The 25,634-nt window shown below is 35.4% G+C and overlaps 1 protein-coding gene across 1 annotated transcript in view; it reads left to right on the top strand.

Annotated features, from left to right (window-relative positions):
- Dcc (DCC netrin 1 receptor) overlaps positions 1–25,634 on the top strand; it is a 722,447-nt gene that overhangs the window by 268,217 nt on the left and 428,596 nt on the right. Inside the window, exon 6 of the mRNA XM_059246128.1 lies at positions 23,832–23,986. Within this exon, the coding sequence (XP_059102111.1) occupies positions 23,832–23,986 (155 nt within the window). The remainder of the gene's footprint in view (positions 1–23,831; positions 23,987–25,634) is intronic.

Raw genomic sequence — 25,634 nt, 5'->3', positions numbered from 1 at the left:
AAGGCCTGTGTCAGCAAGCCTGGCTGTTTCCAGTGTGGCTTTGAACTCACAGAGATCGGATGGATCTCTGCCTCCAGAATGCTAGGATTAAAGGTGTGTGTGCCACCATTTTCTGGCCCCTATGTCTATCTAGTGGCTGTTCTGTTCTCTGGCCCCAGATAAGTTTATTGGAGTACACAATATATTGACCACAGTTATTTATTTCTAACTAGGAAAATATTTGGAGTTATAAAGATGAGAATCTAATGCCCTCCCATTATTAAAGTGGAAGATAGTTTGAATGAGAAATGATCTTGAAAAATGATCCTTGAAAATAAAATGTATCAACAGATTCTAATGATGTAGTGCCTTTTACAATTTAATAAACAAAGAAGTTTGAGGTGAGAAAAATTAACTTTAACAAAATAATAAGTTGTAAAAGGTTTTTCATGATAGAATATCCAAAAATGCATATAAAATCAGGTCTTACCAGAGCTTCATGCTGAAGACAGTGCACCAAAGTTATTTTTAAATCATTTGAAATCTGAAATATGTTAAAATAGCTTCAACTTATTTTTCTAGAAATCATTTTTAATATTTTTTGATATCTGCATCAGAGCAAGTGTATTTTTATCTATTGGAATTGAAAGCAATATATTGTTGATGTGTTGGTTTTAGTGTACATATAGATATTTTTAGTTAATTTTGATTTTGTGATAAGCCCTCTCCAGATACATAGATAATTTCATGTTCTTGTTTGAACACACTGCAGACATAAGGATGCAGTAGCCACATAAGCTGACTAGTGGACAAGTGTCACTTTGTGTAATATTTATATTATGCTCTGGAGGTCAGCTATCTGCTTCCCTGTTATTTAGGTTCAAAAGAAAATGTCATCACAGAGAAGTGATATAAAAGGCATTTTCATCTTTGAGTTATGCTGCAAAGATTTAAAGTCTACAACGAGGAGAAATTAGAATGTCTAGTGAACTGTGAGGGAGTGTGAAGAGGTAAGGAGGGAGGGAAGGAAGGAGAGAAAGAGACTGGGTCAGAAAGGCAGAGACAGTGAATTTTGCTTCTGATTTCTACGTATGAATTGAAATTTAGGAGGATGAATGTAAAACACTCATTTAGAGCCCTTTTGCTTGGGAAAAAGGATAATTATCTGGCAAATAGTTACTCTGAGTATATCTATTTCCCATCTGGTTTTGCAATTGTCAGTTCTTTGGATGCGATACAGGAGTTTATTGATCAGCTCTTTCTCTCATAATATATGGAGTATCTGTGTTTTGAAAAACATTTTGCATTCATGGCATGTATTTGGGAGGGAAGTCTAATTTACAGCCACACTGTCTTAGATTAAAAATTTTTTAGAAGTTTAGCAATCTTTGGAAGTATCTTCTGAATCTGAAGAGGCATTACCCCGATCAGATGTGATGTGGATGGAAATAAGGAAATGTCAATTGATTACATTTCATATGTTTGCATACCTATGAAACAATGGGTTAGTAAAATTCACCCATGTCAACTGCTGAAGAGGAAGATCTTGTTTTCATGGAGTGATGTGAGAGCTTCAGGGTGCTGTCTTTGGGTAATGTACTGGGATTCTTTACTGTGCCAGATTTTGAGCAGTGAAAATGACTACAAGGGAAGTAAGTTAATAATAAAATGAAAAAAAAAAAAAAACCCTGCAGTTCAAGTCAGACTAACAGTTGAGAGGAAAATGGTGAGTCTTTAAGAACATACCCTGTGGCTCTGAGTCTGACTTTTCTCTGCAACCTACATGAAATCTTAAAAATATAATGACATGTCTGAGTGTTCACATGAGGGCTTAAGGAGCTGAGAACTCACTCCTTTAAGATAGCTTATATACTGGATTTAAAAGGAGTAGATTCCCTGGGGAAGTTAGGTCTAGAGACTCCCTGTTTGGCTAAGTCAAGAGGGAACATAATGAATTACAGAAATAGAAACGTGTGGGTGGCACCGGCTTCCAGTGTGACAAGGATCTAGGCTGGCAAGGCATAAGCCCAGGTACCTCCAGTTGCTCCTCATTCAGCATTGCTTGAAACCCTGAAGGTGGAGCATGAGTAAAGAACAGCACAAGGCCCTGTTCTTTGTTTCCTCTTGACTGTGGCGTGTGGCAATTGTGCATGTTACCGTACACTGATCAGGGAATTAGGATAGGTGAACCACACTATTATACACTGTGGTCTTTTTTTTTTTTTTTCCTCCATAACTTCCTCGCTCCCTGATGATGGCTGGCAATGCTTCCTTCTACACTTGGGACATCATTGACTCAGTCCTCCTTTCTTTCTTCTTTAGGTAGTCTATCCTTCTCAATGTGATCCATTTCAACCTAGGTTCAAATAAATATACTGTAGTGTTTCATACATTTTAAAATATGATTTTAAAGCCAACTTTCTTCCAGTATTACTTGAAAGTTGAATCTCGTTTTGCTGTTTTCCTTGATGAATGCTGTGTGACTGTTTTCTTCTGTGTAATTCTCGCTTTGGTTTCTTTAAAATCTGGATTGTTATTTGTCTGTATCTTACTGAAATGTGCTTTATGTATTGATACATTCTACATTATTTATTTATTTACCAGAACTCGCCTGAAAACTTCACTGATAATCCCGTTCCTGCGTATTGTGTCTGTGTGTGCATGTATGTGTGTGTCTGTGTCTCTGGGTCTGTGTGTTTGTGTGTATGTGTGTGCACATGATTCTGTGGGTGCACTTGCCTGTTAATGGGCATGTGGAGGGAAGATTTTGACACTGGTTCTCTTCATTTATTGCTACCTCCTTTTTTTTTTTTTTTTTTTGAGTCAGAGTCTCTCCATTTGGCTAGACTGGCTGACCAGCTAGACCCTAACATTTGCCTATCTCCCACTGTATCCTAGTCCTAAGGTTATAGATGTACACTACCATGTTTGGATGGATTTGTGGGGGGGTCTGTGGGAGGGTCTTTCCTCTATTCCCCATATTTTCCCAAGAAGTACTTTGTCCACCAGGATACCTCCCCATGACCCTGTTGTTAGATATCTAATAGGCACCATACACTCACACAGTTGTTTTCAAATATTTCCTATCCCATCAGAGCATCCCAGTCATAAGACATCTACAGAAAGCTTCTCTTCTCATAGTCACAAAGGCATCATTTCCATTGCTCACATCAAACAAACAAGCAGAAGGATGAAATTGTTTAAATACCTCCCACACCTTACAATACAATTCTGGTTTAACTGCAATTCCCACAGACTATAGCTTCAAAATATGGCAAGGATCTAAGACCTCTGCTGAGCTCAAATGCCCATCTCCCTGGTCGGGTCAATGCTTCTACTCACTTTCCTTGAGTTCCTCACTGTTGCTCCTGTGCTTTCTGTCCCCACTGCTGAGGACAGAGATCTCAGTCAACTGAAATCTGTAGACTAGACCATGCCCAGATGGTTTTCATTGTTTTCTCACCCAGAGACTAGATGTACAGCTTCTTCAGATGGACTCTCAGTAGATGTACAGCTTCTTCAGATGGCCTCTCAGTAGATGTACAGCTTCTTCAGATGGACTCTCTGAGCTCATGTGTCCTCATCCCTTCGCTTGAACTATGAGGCCACCTTTAATGGTTCTTGCACATCTGTAGCCTCAAGCTTTTCCCTTTGCCTCAAGTGGTTTTGCTCCTTAGACAGTTCTTCCCCAGGTCCATCCCTCTCTCAATTATCCAAGCACTCTCTCATTTTTCATAGACTTTAATCTCCATACTCTTATCCATGAACATTCCCGTGTCCTATCTCCCTAAAACAAATGTAAAATCCTTGCATAAAATTGATGATTTCCATTAACTTTACCATGCCTACAGTCAAATGTTGGAGATAAAGGTTTTAGATATGGTCTGAAGAGTCTGAATTACACTATCTGGATTATTATCTGATCAAAATGATATAATTAATCATGTCAATACTCTATGAAAAATATGATAATGTTTATACAAACTACAGTATGTAATAAGAAGGAAAGACCAAAGTTAATCATTGTCTCCCAAATATTATAAGCACATTGGCCAAATCCTCTTATAGATAGAGAAACACTACTGTAATGTAGGGAAAAACTAGAAGTAACCTAAATGAAAATTGCATAACTGCACCATATACTACCATACATTTGTTTAATGGTGTAATAGGCAATCATACTGAGTATTAGATAATAATAGAAAATAATACTGAGTATTAATATATTCATATTCATCCTAATTAATTTAAATAACATTCATTATTATATATTGAACACTTTTTATCCATTGTAGATATTTGCATAATATTTCCATACTTTCATGTGTAGCTAGAGTTTTCCTGCCTGGCTCAGAGTCAGGGCAAATCTCTCTCACCTGCCAGTTCCACAGCCGCTCAGACCCGACCAAGTAAACACAGAGACTTATATTGGTTACAAACTGCATGGCCGTGGCATGCTTCTTGCTAACTGTTCTTACAGCTTAAATTAATCCATTTCTATAAATCTATACCTTGCCACATGGCTCGTGGCTTACCGGCATCTTCACATGCTGTTTCTCATCATGGCGGCTGTCAGTGTCTCTCTGACTCAGCCTTCCACTTCCCAGGTTTATTCTACTCCTTGTCCTGCCTACACTTCCTGCCTAGCCAATGGCCAATCAGTGTTTTATTTATTGACTAATCAGCAACACATTTGCCATACAGAACATCCCACAGCAGTATTTTGACAAAAATTGAATCTATTCTCTAAAAGTAGTTATAATTAGAATTAAAAGAAACTGAAAATTTTTGAGTATTTGTCTTTTATTAGACCTTCCAGTATTTTATTATTACAAATTATTGTTGTAAATAATTTTGTTCATTAGTATTTGTCCACAATTTATTCATTTCATCAGTTATATTTCTAGAAGTAATACACAGAAATCTAAGACTCTTTATTCATCATTAAAAGTTTTCTAATAGAAAACAATAACTTTTTTCTAGCTATTTTTGTTAAATACAACTGTGTTGTCTTTGTAAAAAGAGAAGTTTAAAAAATTTAGTGGTTCCAAAATCTTTTTGCCAATGGAATTAGAATGCGTGCCTGTATCATTCAATGTACTGTGTTTTCTGCTATAATGTTTGGATTTGGAGACTATACACCTAGCAAGGGAGATGGCTCAGTAGGTAAAGGCACTTTACTGATTGCTACCAAATCTGATGACCAGAATTCAATCCCTGTAATCCACAGTAGGAGAAAACCCAACTAAATGGCATTCCATGGCATGCATGTCCCCACACATATACTCACAACAGACATACAATTAAATAAATAGTTAAAAAATAGTTTCTTAAGATATTAGCCTGTTTTAAAGTAGTTGACTTCTTAGGGAAACTTTTTATTACAATTCAAATTGCACATCTTATTATGTGTGATGTTCTTTTGAGGAAAATGAGGTTGCCCTAAGCTAAGAGGAGTCATAAAGGGATCCTTCTATCTCTGCCAACTTGTGCACCACCCTATTTGGAACTACACTCAGTAACATCTGTCTTCAAAAACTGCTGCTTTGATGAAGAACAAAAAAACCCTCATTTATGATAGCAAAACTGATTCCTATGATGTCAGTGCACATCATGAGTTATAGCCTCACTAGAGGATATTTGTATTTTCTTGATCACAAATGGAGGCACTATTGAATCTGCTCTTCATATCCACCCATAGCCTATTATCTGGTCGGTAATTATGAGGGGAGCAAGCAAACCTGAAAGGTCAGATTGCAATGCAGAAGGAAGTATTCAGTGTGTCATGTGCTATCAATATTGGAACTGGGTAGCTCAGTTTGCAAACCGTGCTTGATCAGCTGGGAGATGATTTCTTCCAAGCATTACTTTCCATCTTGTATATAATTAAATACGCCATTACCTTAGCATATAAACATCACCCCAAACTTGACATGCATCTTCAATGTAGCACAGACATGAAGATTTTAAAAACAGGTAGTAGAGCAAGGTTCACATCAGTCCTCCAAAATTCCGCTAATGTAATTATTTTCATCAAATTTCCATCAAGAAAGCTGATATTCTGATTGGATAATAAACAATTTCAGGACATCAGCCATGGATATTTGTTCAAAGAAAAGCATTGTCAACATAATCAATGATGCTTAAATAGTTCTATGTTACAGTGATATATTAAACAACCCCACATCTGGTTAGTGTTGTAATTTAGATTCAAGTACAAATGACATCAAAGCCTACCTAGAAAAAAAGGTATGTGAACAGATGTCAATAGTTGAAGATTAAAGCTCGGAAGGAATTACTCAGAAGTAAGCATACATGCAGAAACAATATACACTGCTTACTTAGCAGGTGGAGTCTGTTTTTCCTTTTTGCTGTGTCCACAGTTATGATCACAAACAATATTTTGAGTCTTGATCCACTACTATATTGCATCCTTTCCTGTTGGTCTCATGAAAGACTTTTTCAAAAATTCTGAATGGAATATTATTTTAAAAATGATGTTATCTAAAAGACAGTAGTTCTAATATTTACTAATTCTGAAAGAATGAACCATGCTGATATGGAAAGTGCAATGACCAGGAAGCAATTCATCATCATCTTCTTCTTCTTCTTCTTCTTCTTCTTCTTCTTCTTCTTCTTCTTCTTCTTCTTCTTCTTCTTCTTCTTCTTCTTCTGCTTCTTCTTCTTCATCATCATCATCATCATCATCATCTCTGGCGATATGAGAGCCACAGGTGATGCTCTCTGAAAACATGAGCATGGAAGGAATATGTGGATATCATCTAGATCTAGTGTCTCTACTTAAGGGTTCAGAGTATGAGTGAAACCACTTCCCTTTGAAGAGCCTGAGTAGCTATGTCAGTAAAATTATAACTGACGAATATTAATTGAAGGATTGTTTGGAAGATTGATTGTAATAAATTTATATTAAAATGATTGATCATATTTAACACTTAAAAGAGTTGAGAAATCCAACTTAACAAGAGCAAACTTTAAAAAACAATCATAAAAACACAACTCTAAGGGCCTGCAGAGATGGATCAGTGGCTTCTCTTCTAGAAGACCCATGTTCAAGTTCAATTCCCAGAATCCACACCACAGCTCTCAAGGAGAATCCTATACTCTGTTTTAGCCTCCATGGTAGTAGGCACACATGATGCACAGATATACATGCAAGAAAAACACTCATAAAATTTAAAACAATTACTTGTAAAGTTTGGGACTAAGAATGGTAGTGGTCATACAAAGGTTAAATCTCATTGAGACCCAATGTAATTGTAGATACTAAAATGAAAAAAAATGAAAGTAGTTGGGCATCATGGTGCACACCTTTAATCCCAGCACTCAAGAGGCATAGGCAGGTTGATCTTTACGAGTTTGAGGGCATCCTGGTCTACAGAGTGAGTTCCAGGACAGCTGGGGATATACAGAGAAACCCTGTCTTAAAACCAAAATAAATTCACCTATAGAAATAGACAAAAGGGCCTGGTGGTGGTGGCACACAACTTTAATCCCAGCACTCAGGAGGCAGAGACAGGTGGATCTCTGTGAGTTTGAGGCCAGCCTGGTCTACAGAGTGAATTCCAGGACAGGCTCCAAAGTTACAGAGAAACGTTGTCTCGAAAATCCAGGGGAAAAGAAAGAAATAGAAAAAAAGCAGTGATAGCTAGAACATTCAATATTGAAGACAGAAAGAAGAACATTTGAAATCAGAATCATTTATTATTCAGTACCTTTATATTTAGATCTCTGCATGCAATCACTTAAATGTCATCAAATATTGAATATTTATTATAAGACACCCATCCACATAGAATAAATATGTAAAGCTAGTACACAGGTGCTTATGCTCTAATTCTTCATGTATAAAGTTAAGAAATTAAAACAATGAGTTTTGTTTCATGCTTGATATTTTATGATTTTCTTTATGGAAAACGATAATGATATCATTATGTATATCATGGGTAACAATTACAGGTAGCAGCAATAACACACACAAATAGAGACACATATAAACAGGGTGATTGTAAGAAAATAATATGGATATGAATGGCTTTTTTTCTCATAGTTCTTAAGTTTGAAAATCGTTAGAGCAATGTGTAAATGGGGCTGGGTTTTTTTTGTTTTTTGTTTTTTTTTTGGCTAGTTGGTATGTTGCAAATAGCTCTGACCTCATTCTACATTCATGACGCACCTTTGTGTGTTCTATTCTTGGTGGATAATGACAGGAAGAGATATTGCTCTTCATACCTATCTCATCATCATAACCACATTATTTTTGACATAATCAAAAATTAACTATTTCCCAATATTTTTCCTGCAAATATCATCATATTGGGAACCAGGCTTCAAATACTAATTTATGAATTATAAACATTAAGCCATAACAGATATGGATAATCACTAGAACACAAGGGGTGTCTCTATCAGATGTAATATCAGATTTGATGGCTTCCTTTGACTATTCAGGCTGGTCTCCTTTAACCAGGTCACATTGTATCTTTAAATATCCTTCATGACCCAAGCCCTACCCCAATACCCATCTGCCTGCGCCCCCAGTAAATATCCTTAGAATTAAGATGCAAAAACCATCACTTAGATGCAATGTTCATAGATTTGAGTCAATTGATATGGCAAGTTTTTTTATTAAGATCAGCAGAAAGACATTCTTAAAACTTTGAACATGTAATAGGAGGGCACTTTGTAACAGAAAATATGGTATGTATGTGGGAACAATTCTTTATAATTCAAGAAGCTGTCTTTGGATGATTATCAGGAAGAAACATTGAGATCACCAAAATGGAGTCTTTAACTGATCCATTCCATGTCACATGTATCCTACACGCCTTAGAAGTTTGTGGACAGATTTTACAGAATGCAATGTCTCTACTTTTTAGCAATATGGAGGATTTTTCCTTCCTTTTCAGAACTACTGATCAAACTTCTCTCTGTGTCTTTACTGCTATGCTGCTGTACCACTCTGCTCTGCCCTGTCAGCCAGCTTTCTGACCAATGGCAACACTCTCTCACTCCTAGGCTCATTTTGTCTCCATAGATAATCTCTTATTAACTTTCATGCAGATGAGAGCATAAAATTTCTGTCCTTTTATGAATAAAAATGAGAGATTCGTAGTTATATCTTTGAATTTTCTTTTCTTTTCTTTTTTTTTAAGAGAGAGAGATCTATACTCTAAAAATGAGTATTGGCAAAGGACTGTTCAAGCTATTTCTTTTCCCAGGGCATTTTAGAGGGATTTAGAAAGGACATTTAACAAATATTTGTGATTTTTGTTGCTGTTGTTGTGGTGGTCAGGATTTAAGCTGCTGACCCACCTATAAAAAGTCAAAACTGTGGTGAATGGAAAGAAACTTCATAAAACTCTTTTTCCTCTACTCAGGACACAGACCTACCTGTCATGCCCATTCATTTTTTTCCATAAAATTCTTCTCCAGCATAGGTTATTGGACATTCTGATTTTTCTAAATCTTAAGAAAATTTAAGTTGTCATTCACTAGTGTCATCAAAACTATCAAACCTTATGGACCTTTTTTCAGTTTTCTTGTGTGTTTCCATTTACTTACCAGTGCTCATTTACAGAGATCCCAACAAAGAAAAAAAAAAAAAAAGAAAAGAAGAAAACAAAATATAGACATAGGCAAGCATTTTCAGAAAAGGACCCTCTGAACAGGCATTGATAACACATGATTTTATGAAATTAATTAAGGTTCTTCCATGAAATAAAACCACTGAATAGGACATAATCTTGTCCAGGTATGTATCTGACAGGAGACCAATATTTGGAATACATAAAGAACTTAAAATATTAACTACAATCCACTAGATAATACAATCAATAAATGATCACTCAAATTGAACTCACTCATCTTAACAGATGAATTTCAGATAGCAAATGGACACATAAAAATGCTCAATATTCTTACCTGTCAAGGAAATGCAAATCAAGACTACAGACTACACCACATTAACATTTTCCTAACCCCACTAGAATGCCTAGCAATTAATAAAAATATACCAACAGATGCTGGATAAAGGAGTACCTACAAATTGTTGGAAGAATTTTAAACCTGTACAGCTACTATTGAAATAAATATGATGGTTTCTCACAAAATTAGAAATAGGACTACTGTGTGCCCTGTTAGGCTGCCCTGTGAACCTGTCCACAGGAATCCAAGTTGCCGTACTACAGAAACATATATGCCCATTTATATTTAGTGTAGTATTGCCCACAATATTATTTAATCAATCTACATGTCCATCAACAGAAAATACATTAGATAGATAAAATGGAGTTTTATTTAATTATAAAGAATGGAAAATATCACTTGAAGGAAAATGGATGCAATTGATGATTTTCATATTAAATTAAATGTACTATGTTAATTGAAATATCTGTTCATGAGTGTGCTTATATTTGGACCCATTGATACGAGGAAACACACACATATTAACATATGATGTAAGGAGCTATTTCAGAAGTGGGAGGGAAGGGTATGGGAGAGACAGTGTCCAAGAAAGGGTAGAGAAGAATAAATTTCATCACAATATATAATATACTTTAACAAAAATTGCTGTATTCAAAGTAATCTTTTGCAAACAATGTGCATTATTAAAATTATTTCAATTCATAGTCTGGGATAGACTATAAACCTGCTGAACTAAGAAAATACATTGATACAAGGAGTCTGCATTTTAAAATCTGCAATAATGGACTTCAGTATCAGCCAAAGTTTTAAATACATTGGTCTGAATTAATTTCAATAAACATTCATTAATCTTTATAGCATTGTAGAATTTAGCTGAGTCTTTTGGCAATACTTAGAGAGGCATTGTCTTCTGCCAAAATTAATGGGAGAAGAAGAAAACAAAAAACACATGACAAAAATCCACCACAGCAAATGCTGGTTTGGCTTAGGAAGTGCGCAGAGAATTACTGACTCTATCCAGAGGAGTAAACATGAAATCCGAACAAGCCTCTCATCAGTGACAAACGAGTAATTCCTAAAATAGATCAGGATGAAGTGGGAAGGCCATTTAGTCAGAGAGACAGACTTGAAGGTACAGGAAATGAGAACAGCACAAAGGGGGTTTCATGAGAGGATCAGAAACAAATCAAGGGATGGCACTTTCACCTGGCAGTTTCATCTTCAAACTGTGGTTACTCTAATAGGAGAAGCAATAATTATATAACCAGATCAACCCCTTTGGCTTGGAAACCTAGAACTGTGAAGACTGTATTTGTCAATGGAGGATTTGGAAGTGATTTGCCTAGTTACAAAGTTCCATCATGACTTTTCAAAAACTCATGTTGTATCACAACATATCAAATTTGTATTTTGAGTAGGTGATATCCAAAGTACATGTTTTTATTACATTATTTTACATTTTATTTATTTATACTTTATTCTTTTTATTTTAATTTTCTACTACCATATCCAAGCAATTAATACTATGTATAAAATAGACGTGTTCAGCTCTGCTAGTCTCCCCACCCTGTTTACTAATTCTTTTCTCATGTCCTTTGATGCCTTCTTCAAATCACAGTTTCTGTCTCTGAATGTCATGGTGAAAGGAAGACAGAGTTGAGCTGTTCTTCCATGCTATGGTTTCTGTGACCAGAATAAGCCATACAAATACTTATGAAAATCTGGGTACTATTGCCCTTGCATATTAACATGGTATATATTTTTAAATTGTTGTAAAATAGCTGGGCGGTGGTGTCGCACACCTTTAATCCCACCCAGCACTCGGAAGGCAGAGGCAGGTGGATCTCTGTGAGTTCGAGGCCAGCCTGGGCTACAAAGCGAGTTCCAGGAAAGGCACAAAGCTACACAGAGAAACCCTGTCTCGAAAAACAAAAACAAAAACAAAAAAAAGTTGTAAAATTGTTGACTTTGGAGATAAGAAACACAGTGGATAGTCATTTCTATGATACAGTATATTCAATATAGAGCTCTACCTTAAAATATAAAATTGGAGAATTTCTTTAGAGAAAATGCTATTCACTTTCATGTTTGCTTACTACACAGAAAAGAAATAATAGTCTCTATTTTTTAGATGTACATAAAGGGAACACCTTCTATGTTCAAAAAACCAAAGTAATTGTGGGAAATACTAAAATACTTTGTACTTTGCTTTGTATTCTTAAATGTGGTTAGATAACGGAGAAAGGTCATTGATTAGAATTTAGACAGCATAGTTTTTAATGTTGCCTCTGGTTTTTATGAGCTGTGTGATGCCATGGAAGTCGTTCACTATTAACTCCTTCATCCATAAAATGCAAGGAAAGGATGGCTTCTCTGAGTCACTTTACAGACCCCACTTAGTCAATCAAGTCAGCACTTTTTAAAGAGTCAGTGCTTTAGAATATAAGGTAATAAATAATTATTCACGATTCTCTCTTTAAGGCTTTACAGCTTACATTTCTGCTCCATTTGGCTTTCAGTTTTATTTTAAAAGCAAAATCAAACAAGCAAAAAATAGCTCTTTCTAATATAATTTCAACCTGACATGTAGCTTGTGGTGGAGTTATTTTTCTATTCACAATGCAGACATTGGAATAAGGTTTAAAATACGTACATAAGAAAGAACGTTGGTATTTTTCTTAAAGGCATATAAACATACAAAACCATTCAACGGCACAGGTACACTTATAGAATATTGATTTGCATGGCAATATATATGTATGGCTGATTATTTGCAAAGTATAATCTTGTGTTGATTTATGTGCCTGCTTATGTTTGGTGTGAGAACATGAGTTAAATGTAAATACAGGAATACATATGACACAAATACGAACAGCAAGTATAAACACATATCAAGAATATTTTAGAAGAGTCTTGAGAAGCAAATATATATTTTTCTAATCAGAATCAATGGTATTATAAGCATTGCCTGCCAATTTCTAAGATATAAAGATAGTATACTGCTTAATGAACACAAAGCACCAAACACACACACACACACACACACACACACACACACACACACACACACACACACAATTTGGTAAGATTTTGTAATATTTCACAATATACATAGGGTGTTTTTTTTCATTGTTTTTGAAATGCCCACTCTAAAACAGTCAAATATTATGTTCTCTGGTCTTATTTGTGCTAAGATACTTGTGGTTCCTGGCAGCCCAAACTTAAGAATTACAAAGGCAGAGTGGGCCTGGGGTGGTGGTTTCATGAGAAAATCCTTGCTTCATTGTAGAAAGCCAGATGCCTAATTCCAGTGTCTATAATCCCAGCACCTAGGCAGGGGGATGAGAGGTATGGTCACAAGAATTTTCAGACGCTTGCATATGCGAAAATTTTCAGAGGCATGGATTATGCAAAGTTATAAGCAAATTGTCTCAAAAAAGAAGCAATGTGGGACAGGATTCAAAAGCATGGCAGAACTCCATGCTGAGAAAGAAGAGGTCACTTGTAGCAGAGATCGGTATTCTATTTACAATCATTTCCCTAAGTACAGACTTTTGGTAAAGTGTTCACTTTGGTAAAGTTTCACTTTGTTTAGGCTTGTAGTGATGTGATTCTTTTCCATACCCATTATTTCTGTTTTGATTTTTATTATTTCTATATATAAGCATGTTATAAATCACCAGGTCTTCAGCACTGGCATAATTCACCATTTGGATGATACTCTTAGTTGCCTGGCTTTGTCGCGAAACACTGTAAAAGGTGTTGTCATCACTTTTATAATTGAGAATGTGGCTTTATAAATAAATGATGATGTGTGTACATTAGGGTATCATTGTTCTATTGCTTATGGATAGTGAGGATTACCATATGGAAATTCTGTCTTTCCATTGTCCATTGTATATGTATTTTATTCCTGGATGTTCAAGTAATTCTTTACCCTTCAGGTTCAATGGTTTAAATTAGACCTATCTCATATCTCGCCATGTCTCATTATGTATTCAATTTCCCAGAAACATGGAGCAGTCTTTCCATTTGGAAATCCACATTTATTACTGAGGGGCATTTCCATTGCTGTATCTTCTGCCCTATCTCTGTACCCACAATATCATGAGTACCAGTTATAGTAAGGATGCATCATTTTAGTCCGCCTCAGTACATGTGTGGCCTTCACTACTTATTTTGCTTTGCCTTTTTATTGACATTTGCTGTTGATTTTCTGTTGCATCTGTTGTGGAGTTTGTGTGTTTGTGATTTATACATTGGTTTTCTAATGATAGTGTTTGGCTTTTTCTTTTTGCTATCTCCCATTTCATTTCAGCTCGTTGTCTTATCATGTAATTTTTTTTACCTCTATTTTTATTTAATCTCTTTTCATATTAAGCCAATCCATCGTGTGAAGCAATTTGAAGAATTTCTTTCTGTTCTGCAGTGTGTTCTTTATTCATTTATTACACCATATACTTCCCCGCTGTTTTTTTTTTTTTTTTTTGCTCTTTTTGGGGGGCCTACCACCCAGCTTCCAAATAAATTCACACACAGAGGCTTATTATTACTTATGAATGCCCAGCCTTAGCTTGGCTCAGTTTCTAGCCAGCTTTCCTTATCTTAAATTATCTTGTCTACCTTTTGCTTCTGGGATTTTCCCATCCTCTTACTTCTGTAAATCTTACTCTTACTCCGTGGCTTGCTGGTTGTGTAGCTGGTTGTGTAGGCTGACCCCCTAGCTCCTTTTCTCCTTTATCTCTTTTCATCCTCTTCTCCCAGATATCTCCCTCTATATATACTCTCCAGCCCCGCCTATCCTTTCTCCTACCTTGCTATTGGCCAGTTCTTTATTAGACCATCAAGTGTTTTACACAGGCAGAGTCACACAACTTCACAGAGTTAAACAAATGCAACATAAACAAAAGGAACACACCTTAAAATAATATTCTACTACACTTCCTGTCCTCCATTACTATTTGCTATATATTTTTATATTTACTATGCACATATTAAAATTTAGCCATGTAAGTAACTCTATCTAAACATTCTGTTAACTCTAGTATATTAAGTGTTACTTTGAGTCTTAATAACCAACCTTCCCCAGGTACTTTAAGCTCCACTTCGAGTCAGGGTGTTTCAGGTTTCAGACATGAGTAAATAACCAGTGTTTACAGGATAGTGAGTTCAGATGAAGCAACATGTGACTTCTTTTAGAATATTCAACTGGGCTGGTTGGCTCTATCTCCTGCTTCTGTTTTTGGTAGATGGAGTTATAGTAAAGATTCCAATCAACTCTTCATTGCCGTGCTGGATAATATTGTCAACTTAATACAAACATATGTGCCTCAAAAGAGAGAACCTTAATTTAAGAATTGGCTCCATGAAACTTGACTGCGGTCATACCTGTGAACATATTATTGATTGTGGATTGATGTTGGAGGACATAGTCCACTGTGAATAATATCATTCATGGGTGGGCCTAGACTGAATAAGAAAGGTAGCCGACCAAGCCAAGAGAAGTAAACCTATATTAGTTCCTCTATGATCTCTGTTTCAGTTATGGGCTCCAAGTTCCTGCTTCCAGGTCACTACTTTGGCTCCCCTAATGATGGTTGAACCCAAAAGCTAAAATAAACCCTTTTCACCCATGTTACTTGGTTATGTTTTGTTATCATAGAAAAAAAGAAAATGAGAACAACTAGTAGCTAAAGAGCACCTTATGTGCCCTCAATAATCATAGCACCTTCTCACTGAGAAACAGGAAATCACAGGTTATCCATAGGTTTTGCACGGACTCATCTTAAAGGTGTTAGGGTGAATTGAAAGGTTGCTGGTGGGTGAGGAGTTAATCCTAACTTACGATCTGTTATTAATGGGGAAGGGGATTAAATAATGTGACTGAACCCTTTACGCTAGTTAAGTTGACTAAAAGATTTCCTCATAGGATATGTATTATAATGAGAAGTTGGGAACATTCTTTCTAATATAATTTATCTAACTCTTCAGAATTCAGTGAAAAATATACAAACATAGCTCTTTCACCCATGAAATTTTCCCCAAACATTTAAAATATCTACATGTTTATTCTACATTCAAATACCAAAGGGACTGACTAGATTATGTTTGGTTGAGAGAAAATAGTAGGTCTCCAATTTATGTTTGTACTATTAATAACAGCAACTTATCTGTCTATTTTATACTTTGGTTACACAGAACATTTCCAATTTAACCTTTTTATGTGTTTTCATTTACTTCATAGTCCAAGTGGAAATTCAAAACATTAAAATGTTTATCAATTTTATATGCACTAACATATATATTTATAAAAACAAATGCCATTATAAATACAGGTATTCCTTGTGATCATATATTTTATACATAAATATAGAGGAATATATATGACTATGTAGAAATGCCTGTGTAAGTATGTGTGTGTGTATGTGTGTGTGTGTGAATATGTTTACATGCACATATACTTGCAAACTTAAATGTTGGTGATTGGCCAATATCTGCCATATATCTGCCATTGTGAATTAAGTTTCCACTCTACATTAACAACAGGATGGTTTTGACATCACTGTGCATGTAGAACTACGATCTTGGGACAATCCTCCTATTATTTCATCACAGACTTGAGCCTAATGGAATCACGCTTCCAATTTAGTTATAGCCCTCACAATTGAAAAGAGAAATGAAAAGTTCAGTCAGGACTTAGAGAGAAGCAACCCTGATTACAGAAAAAGCCGACACTGGGGAAAGCCCTCACTCAGATCATTTGTCTGGATAAAGAAAATGGTGTGGAAAGATCTGAAATCATTTCCTAGTATGTATGAAGGACTAAGAAGTAAAGGTTGAAGATCAGATGTTGTTCGTCTCCTCATAGATCAGCAATATTACCTGGAAAGAAGATTTTCTTCATGTATTGTTGTTCACAATAACTAATACTAATGGGGTGCAGCAATAAAATTCTAAAGATCTGAACTTTCATTTTTCCTGTACGGATAAAAACACAAAATTTTGCAACAATGGCAGTTAAGATTCTACATTGATGCTTCCAGTATTCTGTTGTTACGATTGGTGTTGATGTTAGAGGAAAAACAATCCCTTATTTCATAGATGCTGTTCTTTTACCCTGCTTATTGTTGTTACTCATCTGTAGCCAGGAAATTAATATATATCTTATATTCATATATATATGCTGTTTAGATTCATACATATATTAAGAAAACAATGTACATTAGCAGATTTTAGCACCATATAATAAATGAATCCCCCTCTCTCTCTCTTTGCTGTGGGAATATACTGTGGTGATATTGTACTCCCCAATATATTGTGCACCCCAATAAACTTATCTGGGGTCAGAAAACAGAACAGCCACTAGATATAGGGGCCAGAAAATGGTGACACACACATACACCTTTAATCCTAGCATTCCAGAGGCGGAGATCCATCTGGATCTCTGTGAGTTTAAAGTCACACTGGAAACATCCAGGCATGATGACATACGCCTTTAATTCCAGGAAGTGATGGCAGAAAGCAGAAAGGTATATAAGGCCTGAGGACCAGGAACTAGAGCCTGGTTAAGCTTTTAGGCTTTTGATCAGCAGTTCAGCTGAGATCCATTCAGATGAGAACACGGAGGCTTCCAGTCTGAGAAAACAGGATCAGTTGAGGAACTGGAGAGGTGAGGTTAGCTGTGGCTGGTTCTGTTTCTCTGGTCTTTCAGTGTTCACCCCAATACCTGGCTCTGGGTTTGTTTTTATTAATAAAACCTTTTAAGATTTATGCTACAATATACTAAAAGATAATCTTGAATAACAAATAAAGGGATTAAAATACAGAGTGAATGTACTGTGAAAACTCCAATCAATATTAATAGTAATAAAATATATCATGGCTTTACTTCCAAGACACAGTATCCCTACTGTTTAAAAGTGAAAGCCAACTTATCTCAATCTCAATATTCTTGGAAGAGTATAGCTATGTATGTGAGAGAGACAAGTGGAGAATCAGATGCAAGACTCAACAACTGGTCCTAAAGTAGGAAACAGATGTAAAAGAAGGAAACAATAAGAGAGAGATAAGTTTTAAACAGATGTCAAATGTGTTATCACACAAGAAATACCTAGAGGGAAGTATTGATATGGTATCTTGTTATAAAGTAAATAAGAGAAGAAAGAAAATTTTACATTTAAAATTAAGGTTTTTGAAAAAGAAGTTCCATGGACAGCAAAAGCTGGCACAGGATAAAAATCAAACAAAACAAAATTTGACAATGAGAGCTCAGCTTCTCTTTGTTGACTTGGGCAGTCCTTTAGAAACACTCAGTCTGGGAGACCAAATTCTGTTGCGGTGTACTTTTCTCCCCTACTGTACAGTACCACTGAGCTCACACTCGGTACCAGATGGTTTCCTTTGTAGTCAGTGCTTCAGGCATGGAGAAGTCTAGCTGGGAGAAGGCACAATGGAGGTATTCAGCCATTGAGTGGTCAGTTCCTTCAGATGTTTTCATTTCAGAAAGGACTATTGCTGTTGTTCCAAAAATAAATGATTAAGAAAAGTCTAAAGGGCCTGGAGAGATTGACAGAGAGGCCCACTCCAAAGACCCACTGGGTTTCTCTATTTTTAAATGATTCATATTTTATTTTATTTTATTTACATATTCATATTTTATTATGCCCTTTATTTTTTAAATTATAATGTGATTATGTCATTTCTCCATTGCCTTTCCTCCTTCAAACCCTCCCATTTATTCCTCTTTGATCTCTTTCAAATTCATAGCCTCTTTTCTCATTCATTGTATGCATACATGTATATAAATATATATTCTTATATACAACCTGCTTAATCTGTATAATGTTTCTTGAGCACAAGACCTCTACAGAACACTAAGAAATGCTGAAAGTGGGAATACTAGCCTTCCCCAGGGAGGAACACACTAATTGGTTATCCAATACCAAATGATCACCACTCTTATCCATTCATGTGGATATTTTTTATTTCATAATAAAAACTGACTTTTATGATTCATGTTAGTCATTCACTGGAGTGATATGTGCTGTTTACTGTTTATTTATGCCACCACAATTATTAAAAAAAAAAAACATTGTTTAAGAGGCTATAATTTGAAAGAGAGTCAGGGGTGGTGAGTACACCAGGAAGAAGTTGGAGGAGGGAAGAATATATGTAATTACATTTTAATTACATTTTTAAAAATTAAAATCTTACTTAAAAAGAAATTCTTTGTCATTACAAAGAGCCATGGCAACTCTTTAAAATGTAGAGAGTCTCTTCAAGTCTTGGTGACACTAAAAACATTAATTTTGTACAGGGAAGTACGCTTTTAAATATTAATGTTCATTGAAAACCTAAAGAAATGAGGAGAATGATACCATTTCATTTCATTTAAAATATACTTATAAAGGGAAAAAAACTGTAACTTACACAAAGGTAATACAGGCTAGAAGTCATGTGTGGAGATCAAGGAGAAAAAGCATACTAAACATAGTTGTGGGAAAATCACTGCTTTAATGAAAACCCATGGTGCTAAATTAGTTACTGTTGAGGATTTTTGTTTGTTTGTTTGTTTGTTTTGGTTTTTCGAGACAAGGTTTCTCTGTGTAGCTTTGCGCCTCTCCTGGAACTCACTTGGTAGCCCAGGCTGGCCTCGAACTCACAGAGATCCGCCTGGCTCTGCCTCCCGAGTGCTGGGATTAAAGGCGTGCGCCACCACCGCCTGGCTCTGTTGAGGATTTTGAACCTCAGATGACATAAGAAACTATATTGTGTAAATGTAATAGAGTAAACACCACATAGATTTTATAAAAGGCATCAAATACATTTAGAGAAAACTTACCTAAAGTTAAGTTTCATTTATCCAACCCCAGTGATTGTCACTTGAAAAGATATCTTGTACTTTAATCTTTTGAATATAACATTCATTTAAAAACTGAGTTACAATTTTTTTCTGTATCTTGTGTATTTACAGTTGATTTTGATCACCATGCTCTTGGCTACAATAGTTCAAAAAATGTGAGGTACTACAAGGCATAAAGACCATGTAAAATCAAAATCTGGTACAAATGTGGATAACATATTTCCAGTAATGAGTCCTATTTTATCCAACGAAGGCAAATACAGTTAACATAAATATCTTACCTGAAATTGCCACAATATCATTTATATTTGATATGTTTGTAACTTCATGGTACTTAATTTTTATTCCTTATTAAGCAATGATTGTAAGTAAGTAGTTTAAAATAGTGGAAATTTTTGCTTTCACAGACATGAAAGGCAGAGCTAAGATTATAAAAAGATTAAAAACCAGTCAGTCCTGTGTTCAGGTCCTTGCATTTAAAAATCTTAATCTGACTGGTAATTAACTACACATGTGAAAGATTACTTAGATAACACTTCTTATACAAGTTGGGTACAGAGCTAGAATATTAAATCGAAGAGAAAAATGTAGTGGGTAGCCATTCCAGCTTTGATCTGGAAGGTCCAACCTCCATTGAGACTTCGGCAACTGTCACGCCTACAAGGCGGGGCCAAGGGAGGCGCCTGGGGACCCGAGATCTGGATCGGCAGACTCTCTCTGGGTTCCAGGACCCTGGATGGTGGAGGTGGATAAAGCAGAGCTCCAGAGAACACCGCTGGACTGTGATACACCTTCCCCAGACCCCGCGACCTACCTATCCCTTAATTTGTAAGTTACGCCATTAAATAAATCTCCTTTTAACTACATGGAGTGGCCTTAATAATTTCACCAATAGAAAAAGATAAACCCCCACATACAACTGGGATGCAAGTTTCTTATGATCATATGCAGATGACACATGCACATACACACTCCCAAGACAAATGGCAGAAAACATAGACATGAGCCTGTTTAGGATACACAACATATATGTGTAAATTCTCCATGTAACTTAGACAAATATTTCTGTTCACCAAATGTCTAATGTAGAAATTAATGAGTCAGACATAAAAATTTAGTTAGGATATCCAGTATAGACATGGTGTCCATTGTGATGCCTCAAGAATAAGTACTATAGACAAAGAACAGAAACGCAGTCTGAACCCACATATATATCTTATATGTACATGCATATATGTGTGTGTGTGTGTGTGTGTGTGTGTGTGTGTGTGTATGTATAATATGTAAGTGGTAGTAATTATTGTGGCAGTCCCTAATAGTTCCCATGTTAATGTTTTTATAGGGTTAAATGGAATTATTCCTTTCATCATAGGTAGCTGAATTTTAGTCTTCAATAAAGTGAGATGTTTTCAGAATTGACCATGTAATTAGCTCCATATTATCTATCCCTAGGAGAGACAATGAATTGGAAAATGATTCTTACCTATCAGATTAAGGAACAGAGTAATTCTGAATAAAACTATTTCAAAAATAGAAATCACTTAAACATAATTGTTTTCCAAATGCTCTATAATATGAAGTACAGCATTTTGACATTTAGAATATAAAAAGAAAATTCTAATTAGAAGACATGGATATAACATAATTTTGAAAATATCATGAATTACACATGTCTATGTAAAACATACAGTCAATGTATACATTTACGTAGGTATTAGTATAGATTATGAACAAAAGAGTGATACATTTGGTATAAGTTATGCGCCCTGACTGGCTCTGCTATTGTTTTCCTTTAAAATATGTGTTGTTTCCAAACTTTATCTCTCATTATTTTCAATTCTCTCTAAGTTAAAAACAAGGATAAAAATCAGAGAGACTTATAGTGAATATGCGGAATAGGATTGAAACTGAGCCCATTCTGACCCCATCACTGGGTTTATTGAACCTATGCTTTCTTCTGAAACTATTTAAATTTTGTGTCCTCCTTTCTTCCTTTTCTATATCTGTTACCCTTCCTGTTGCTACTTCTAAACTTTTAGGTTGTTCTGTTCTGCTGCACTCCATGTATTTCTTTTCTCATCTCCCTATCTAGTTGCATATGTATGTATATGGACACATATTATTGACATATATGTTTCAAATCAGTTAATTACCTTGAAAATTTACTATTAAATGTGACCCAATTTTTCAACTTCCAAAACCCTCATATATTTCCAAAACCTGATGAGAGGTCACAGTTTGAATACATAAATTTAGGGAGTTTCCCTTGTCCTAGGACAGATAAACTGAAAGGTTGGAGTGTGTAGACACATGCTATTAGTTCTAAAATAACTATCAGTGCTTATATACATCATTTCTGAGATGATAGAAAGGTTTCTGAGTTACTTTTCCCGCAGAATTTTAGGTGGCAAAAGGCAGTTACAGCAAAGTAGTTGAGAATGTGGGCAAGGATGCAGACTGTCAGGCATTTAATTTACAAGGAGCGTAATTTTGAAGAAAGTTATGTAAATACCTTGTAGTGTAACATTTTTGTTTTTAGAAAATAAGGATAATACATCATGCCTCAGAGAACTATGGTGCAAATACTAAATATAAAGAGAATGGACTAATAAATTCTACTTGGTCTTTTCTCAGTAAATACTGGCTGTTGCTTAGTAAATAATCACCAGATGCAAATATGTTGTAAAACTAAGGACAGAGTTGTAAAGATTCAAGTCATATATATTTCCTCAGAGGCACTCATAAATATTTCAGATGTCTTTTGGTACATTGTCAGTGAACCTGGCAAAAGAATCAGAAAAAAAAACATCATTATGCTAATAATATTATCAATATTAAATACATAATTTAGTCCTGTATACTGTGTTTAGAACAGCTCTGAGACTTTTTTGCATGACTTTACATGATGAATATTCATGATTCTGAGTCCAGTCATCTAAGTCAATTGCCCCAGTGAATGATTAAAGAAATTAAAATGAGTTTAGTCCTGGAGGTTCAAATATTTAGCTACAAATCAAGACTAAGACAGGCTGAGAAAGAAAGATGGAAGAAACCAAGATGAAAACCATGATGTTTATATTGTTTCTCCCCAATGCTCTAGTGCTTGATGAATAACAAAGACGGCTTAAATACTTACTGTGGTATCATAGGAGCACTTGCTAATCCTGGTTAGAAAAAGATAAATGTGTAGTTACTCAAATGTATGAAAGCTATCACTCATTGATCACTGAACATAGTAAAACAGTGATAAAAACACAGACAAACTCAGATGCACGTTTCCTATGTAAACTAAAACTGTGACTGATATGCACTGAATTTTGTGTTCCTTCTCAGACTATATGAATATTCAAGTCATATTAAACCTTAACGCTCCCCGTTTTTCTTTTGGTTTTGAGGAACTGATCTGGAAAGCGTCTTTAGCTAAGATGTGTTCTGTTGTGGTTTTCTTTCAAAAGCCAATTTCCATTATAAAACATCTATTAATATGATAATTAAGGTGTTAAATGAAATGAATAGTTGACATACTATATTTAGAAAATAATAAAAAATAATGTAGTGATATAGTATAGTGCATAGTTGTTAAATGTGTTAAGAATCTAACTAGGTTATTTCACTGAGGGTCTCTATAAATGAGTAACTCTTGATGAAACTTACCATTACAGGTCTTCCTGATCTCATGATCTGAATTGTCTGGGACATGTAAACTTAATGTTCTTTCCTAACATACAGTTTCCTTAGAATGATCTACCTTCCAGGTCAAATGGATACAAACATTTGAGTATTCAAAATGTTTATTGCATATATATATATATATATATATATATATATATATATATATATATTCCCCAAAGCTGTTTGGTTTTCTATCCTACGGTAAAACATTGCTAGCTGCAATGGAGGTGGGGGATGTGAATCCTCCACTAGTTCCTGTTTAATCAGCTAAGAGTTGGGGGTGACACAAATTCTATAGCAGTGTTTTTAATTCAGTGAGACCGCAGCATGCACACCCATATCTCCACTCACTTATTGTTTTCTGTCTTTGCAGTTCCACCATGGTTTTTAAATCACCCTTCCAACCTCTATGCCTATGAAAGCATGGATATTGAGTTTGAATGTGCAGTTTCTGGGAAGCCTGTGCCCACTGTGAATTGGATGAAGAATGGAGATGTGGTCATTCCTAGTGATTATTTTCAGATAGTGGTAATTATCTCCGTTTCATATTAGTTTTGCAACCCCTGTCATTATTTGCTATTTTTTTTTCACTAATTTTTCTTTTCTGAAAAATGAGGTGCACTAATTTCTGATATCTTATAGGAATTGTTTAAAGACAGCAAATAATTTGTAGACTTGGAATTCTAGACAGTTAATCCATCATGTTTATTTTAAAAAAGAAAAGAAAGAAAGAAAGAAAGAAAGAAAGAAAGAAAGAAAGAAAGAAAGAAAGAAAGAAAAAAGAAGGAAGGAAGGAAGGAAGGAAGGAAAAAATAAATGAAGGAAAGGATGGGAAGGGAGAGAAGGAGGTAGGGAATACGGAGCAGAAGATAAAGCAAGTGAGGGGCTTGAGACTCAAATATTTTCATTGTCATTTCATGGGCTGGAAGTTAAAAATCTCAGACCTAGAATGAAGGTCTATGATTGTTTTATTTGTTCAGCTTCTACAAAGTGTAATGCCTTTCAGTACGATATGTTTCCTATTTTTCTGTTTGCCATGCTGCAGTTATATATTCTGTCCTCCTGATTCTTTTTCCATATGGAGCCTGATAACCCTATTGAGATGTAATTGTAATAGTAGAGACTGTGGTCTTGGCACTAGCCAGGAATACCTATAGTCTGTATTGTTTTGTAATTACATTTTCCATGTTGGAAATAGAAGAGACTATGAACCATGGCTCTTAGAGCCCCCATAAACTCTAGTTTATATTCAGTATCCCTGTGGGAGATCATAGGGCATAGGTGCTGTATTCATGGTTTTCTCCATTACTAGCAGAATCTTTGCTCATTTGAAAAAGCACTATGAAAACTCTCTGTTAGGTGTAGGCTAACTTCAAAGGTTCTGATTCCAGGCATATGAATATATAAGAACAATAAAAACCACTTTTCAACTATAAAAGAACTGTGTGACTAAAGAAGATGGCCTTAGGAGCTTTTGTGTTTGAGACAAATGTGATCCTGTCAAAGAAAAGCCATCACAAAGCCAAGTCTTCCAGGCAGATGGAACCAGAGTATGGTCATCCAGTGAGACAAGCACAGTCTCCCCCCTGTGGCATTGCGTGTTCTTGTTGGTAAATGACTCCTTCGCAATCACACAGCTCTCTGTAACTTCCATGATCTCTTAGATGTATGCATTTTTGTCACACTATATTTCTAACAAAAAAATCTGTAAACCATACCTTTATCACTTCTCTCACCATTTTCCATTTTCACTTTTATTTTCATTTGTTTAATTGGTTGGGTAAGAGTAAGAGAGGGCACCATTTAACTTTTGAATGCCACCCCAATCCATTACTTTAAATGCAATGCTTTTTCCACTACCACTGAATTAAAAATGACCTGCCATTGGGCAGCTTGAAAAGTGGTCCATGTGCCTAAAATATATGCTACTTGCATGAAAAGGAAATTGTTGAGTGCCCTTAAGGACACATGATAAAATGCAACATTTATTTTTTTTACAGTTTGAATAATCTTTCTCACAGCATGACTCATTACAGCCAAGCTATTTAAATGCTTCTTTTCTTTAGGTGGAAGAAAATGTATGGTATATGCCCTATTCACATCAAAATGTGCTTAAAAATATTTCCTGAATAGTTGCAGAAATCTGGGAGGCATTGTGTGTTACACATGTAGTGCT

Source organism: Peromyscus eremicus, chromosome 19, assembly GCF_949786415.1.
Source record: "Peromyscus eremicus chromosome 19, PerEre_H2_v1, whole genome shotgun sequence".
Classification (NCBI taxonomy): Eukaryota; Metazoa; Chordata; class Mammalia; order Rodentia; family Cricetidae; genus Peromyscus; species Peromyscus eremicus.
Note: the sequence above shows the minus strand (reverse complement) of the source record. Positions and strands in the feature narration are given on the sequence as shown.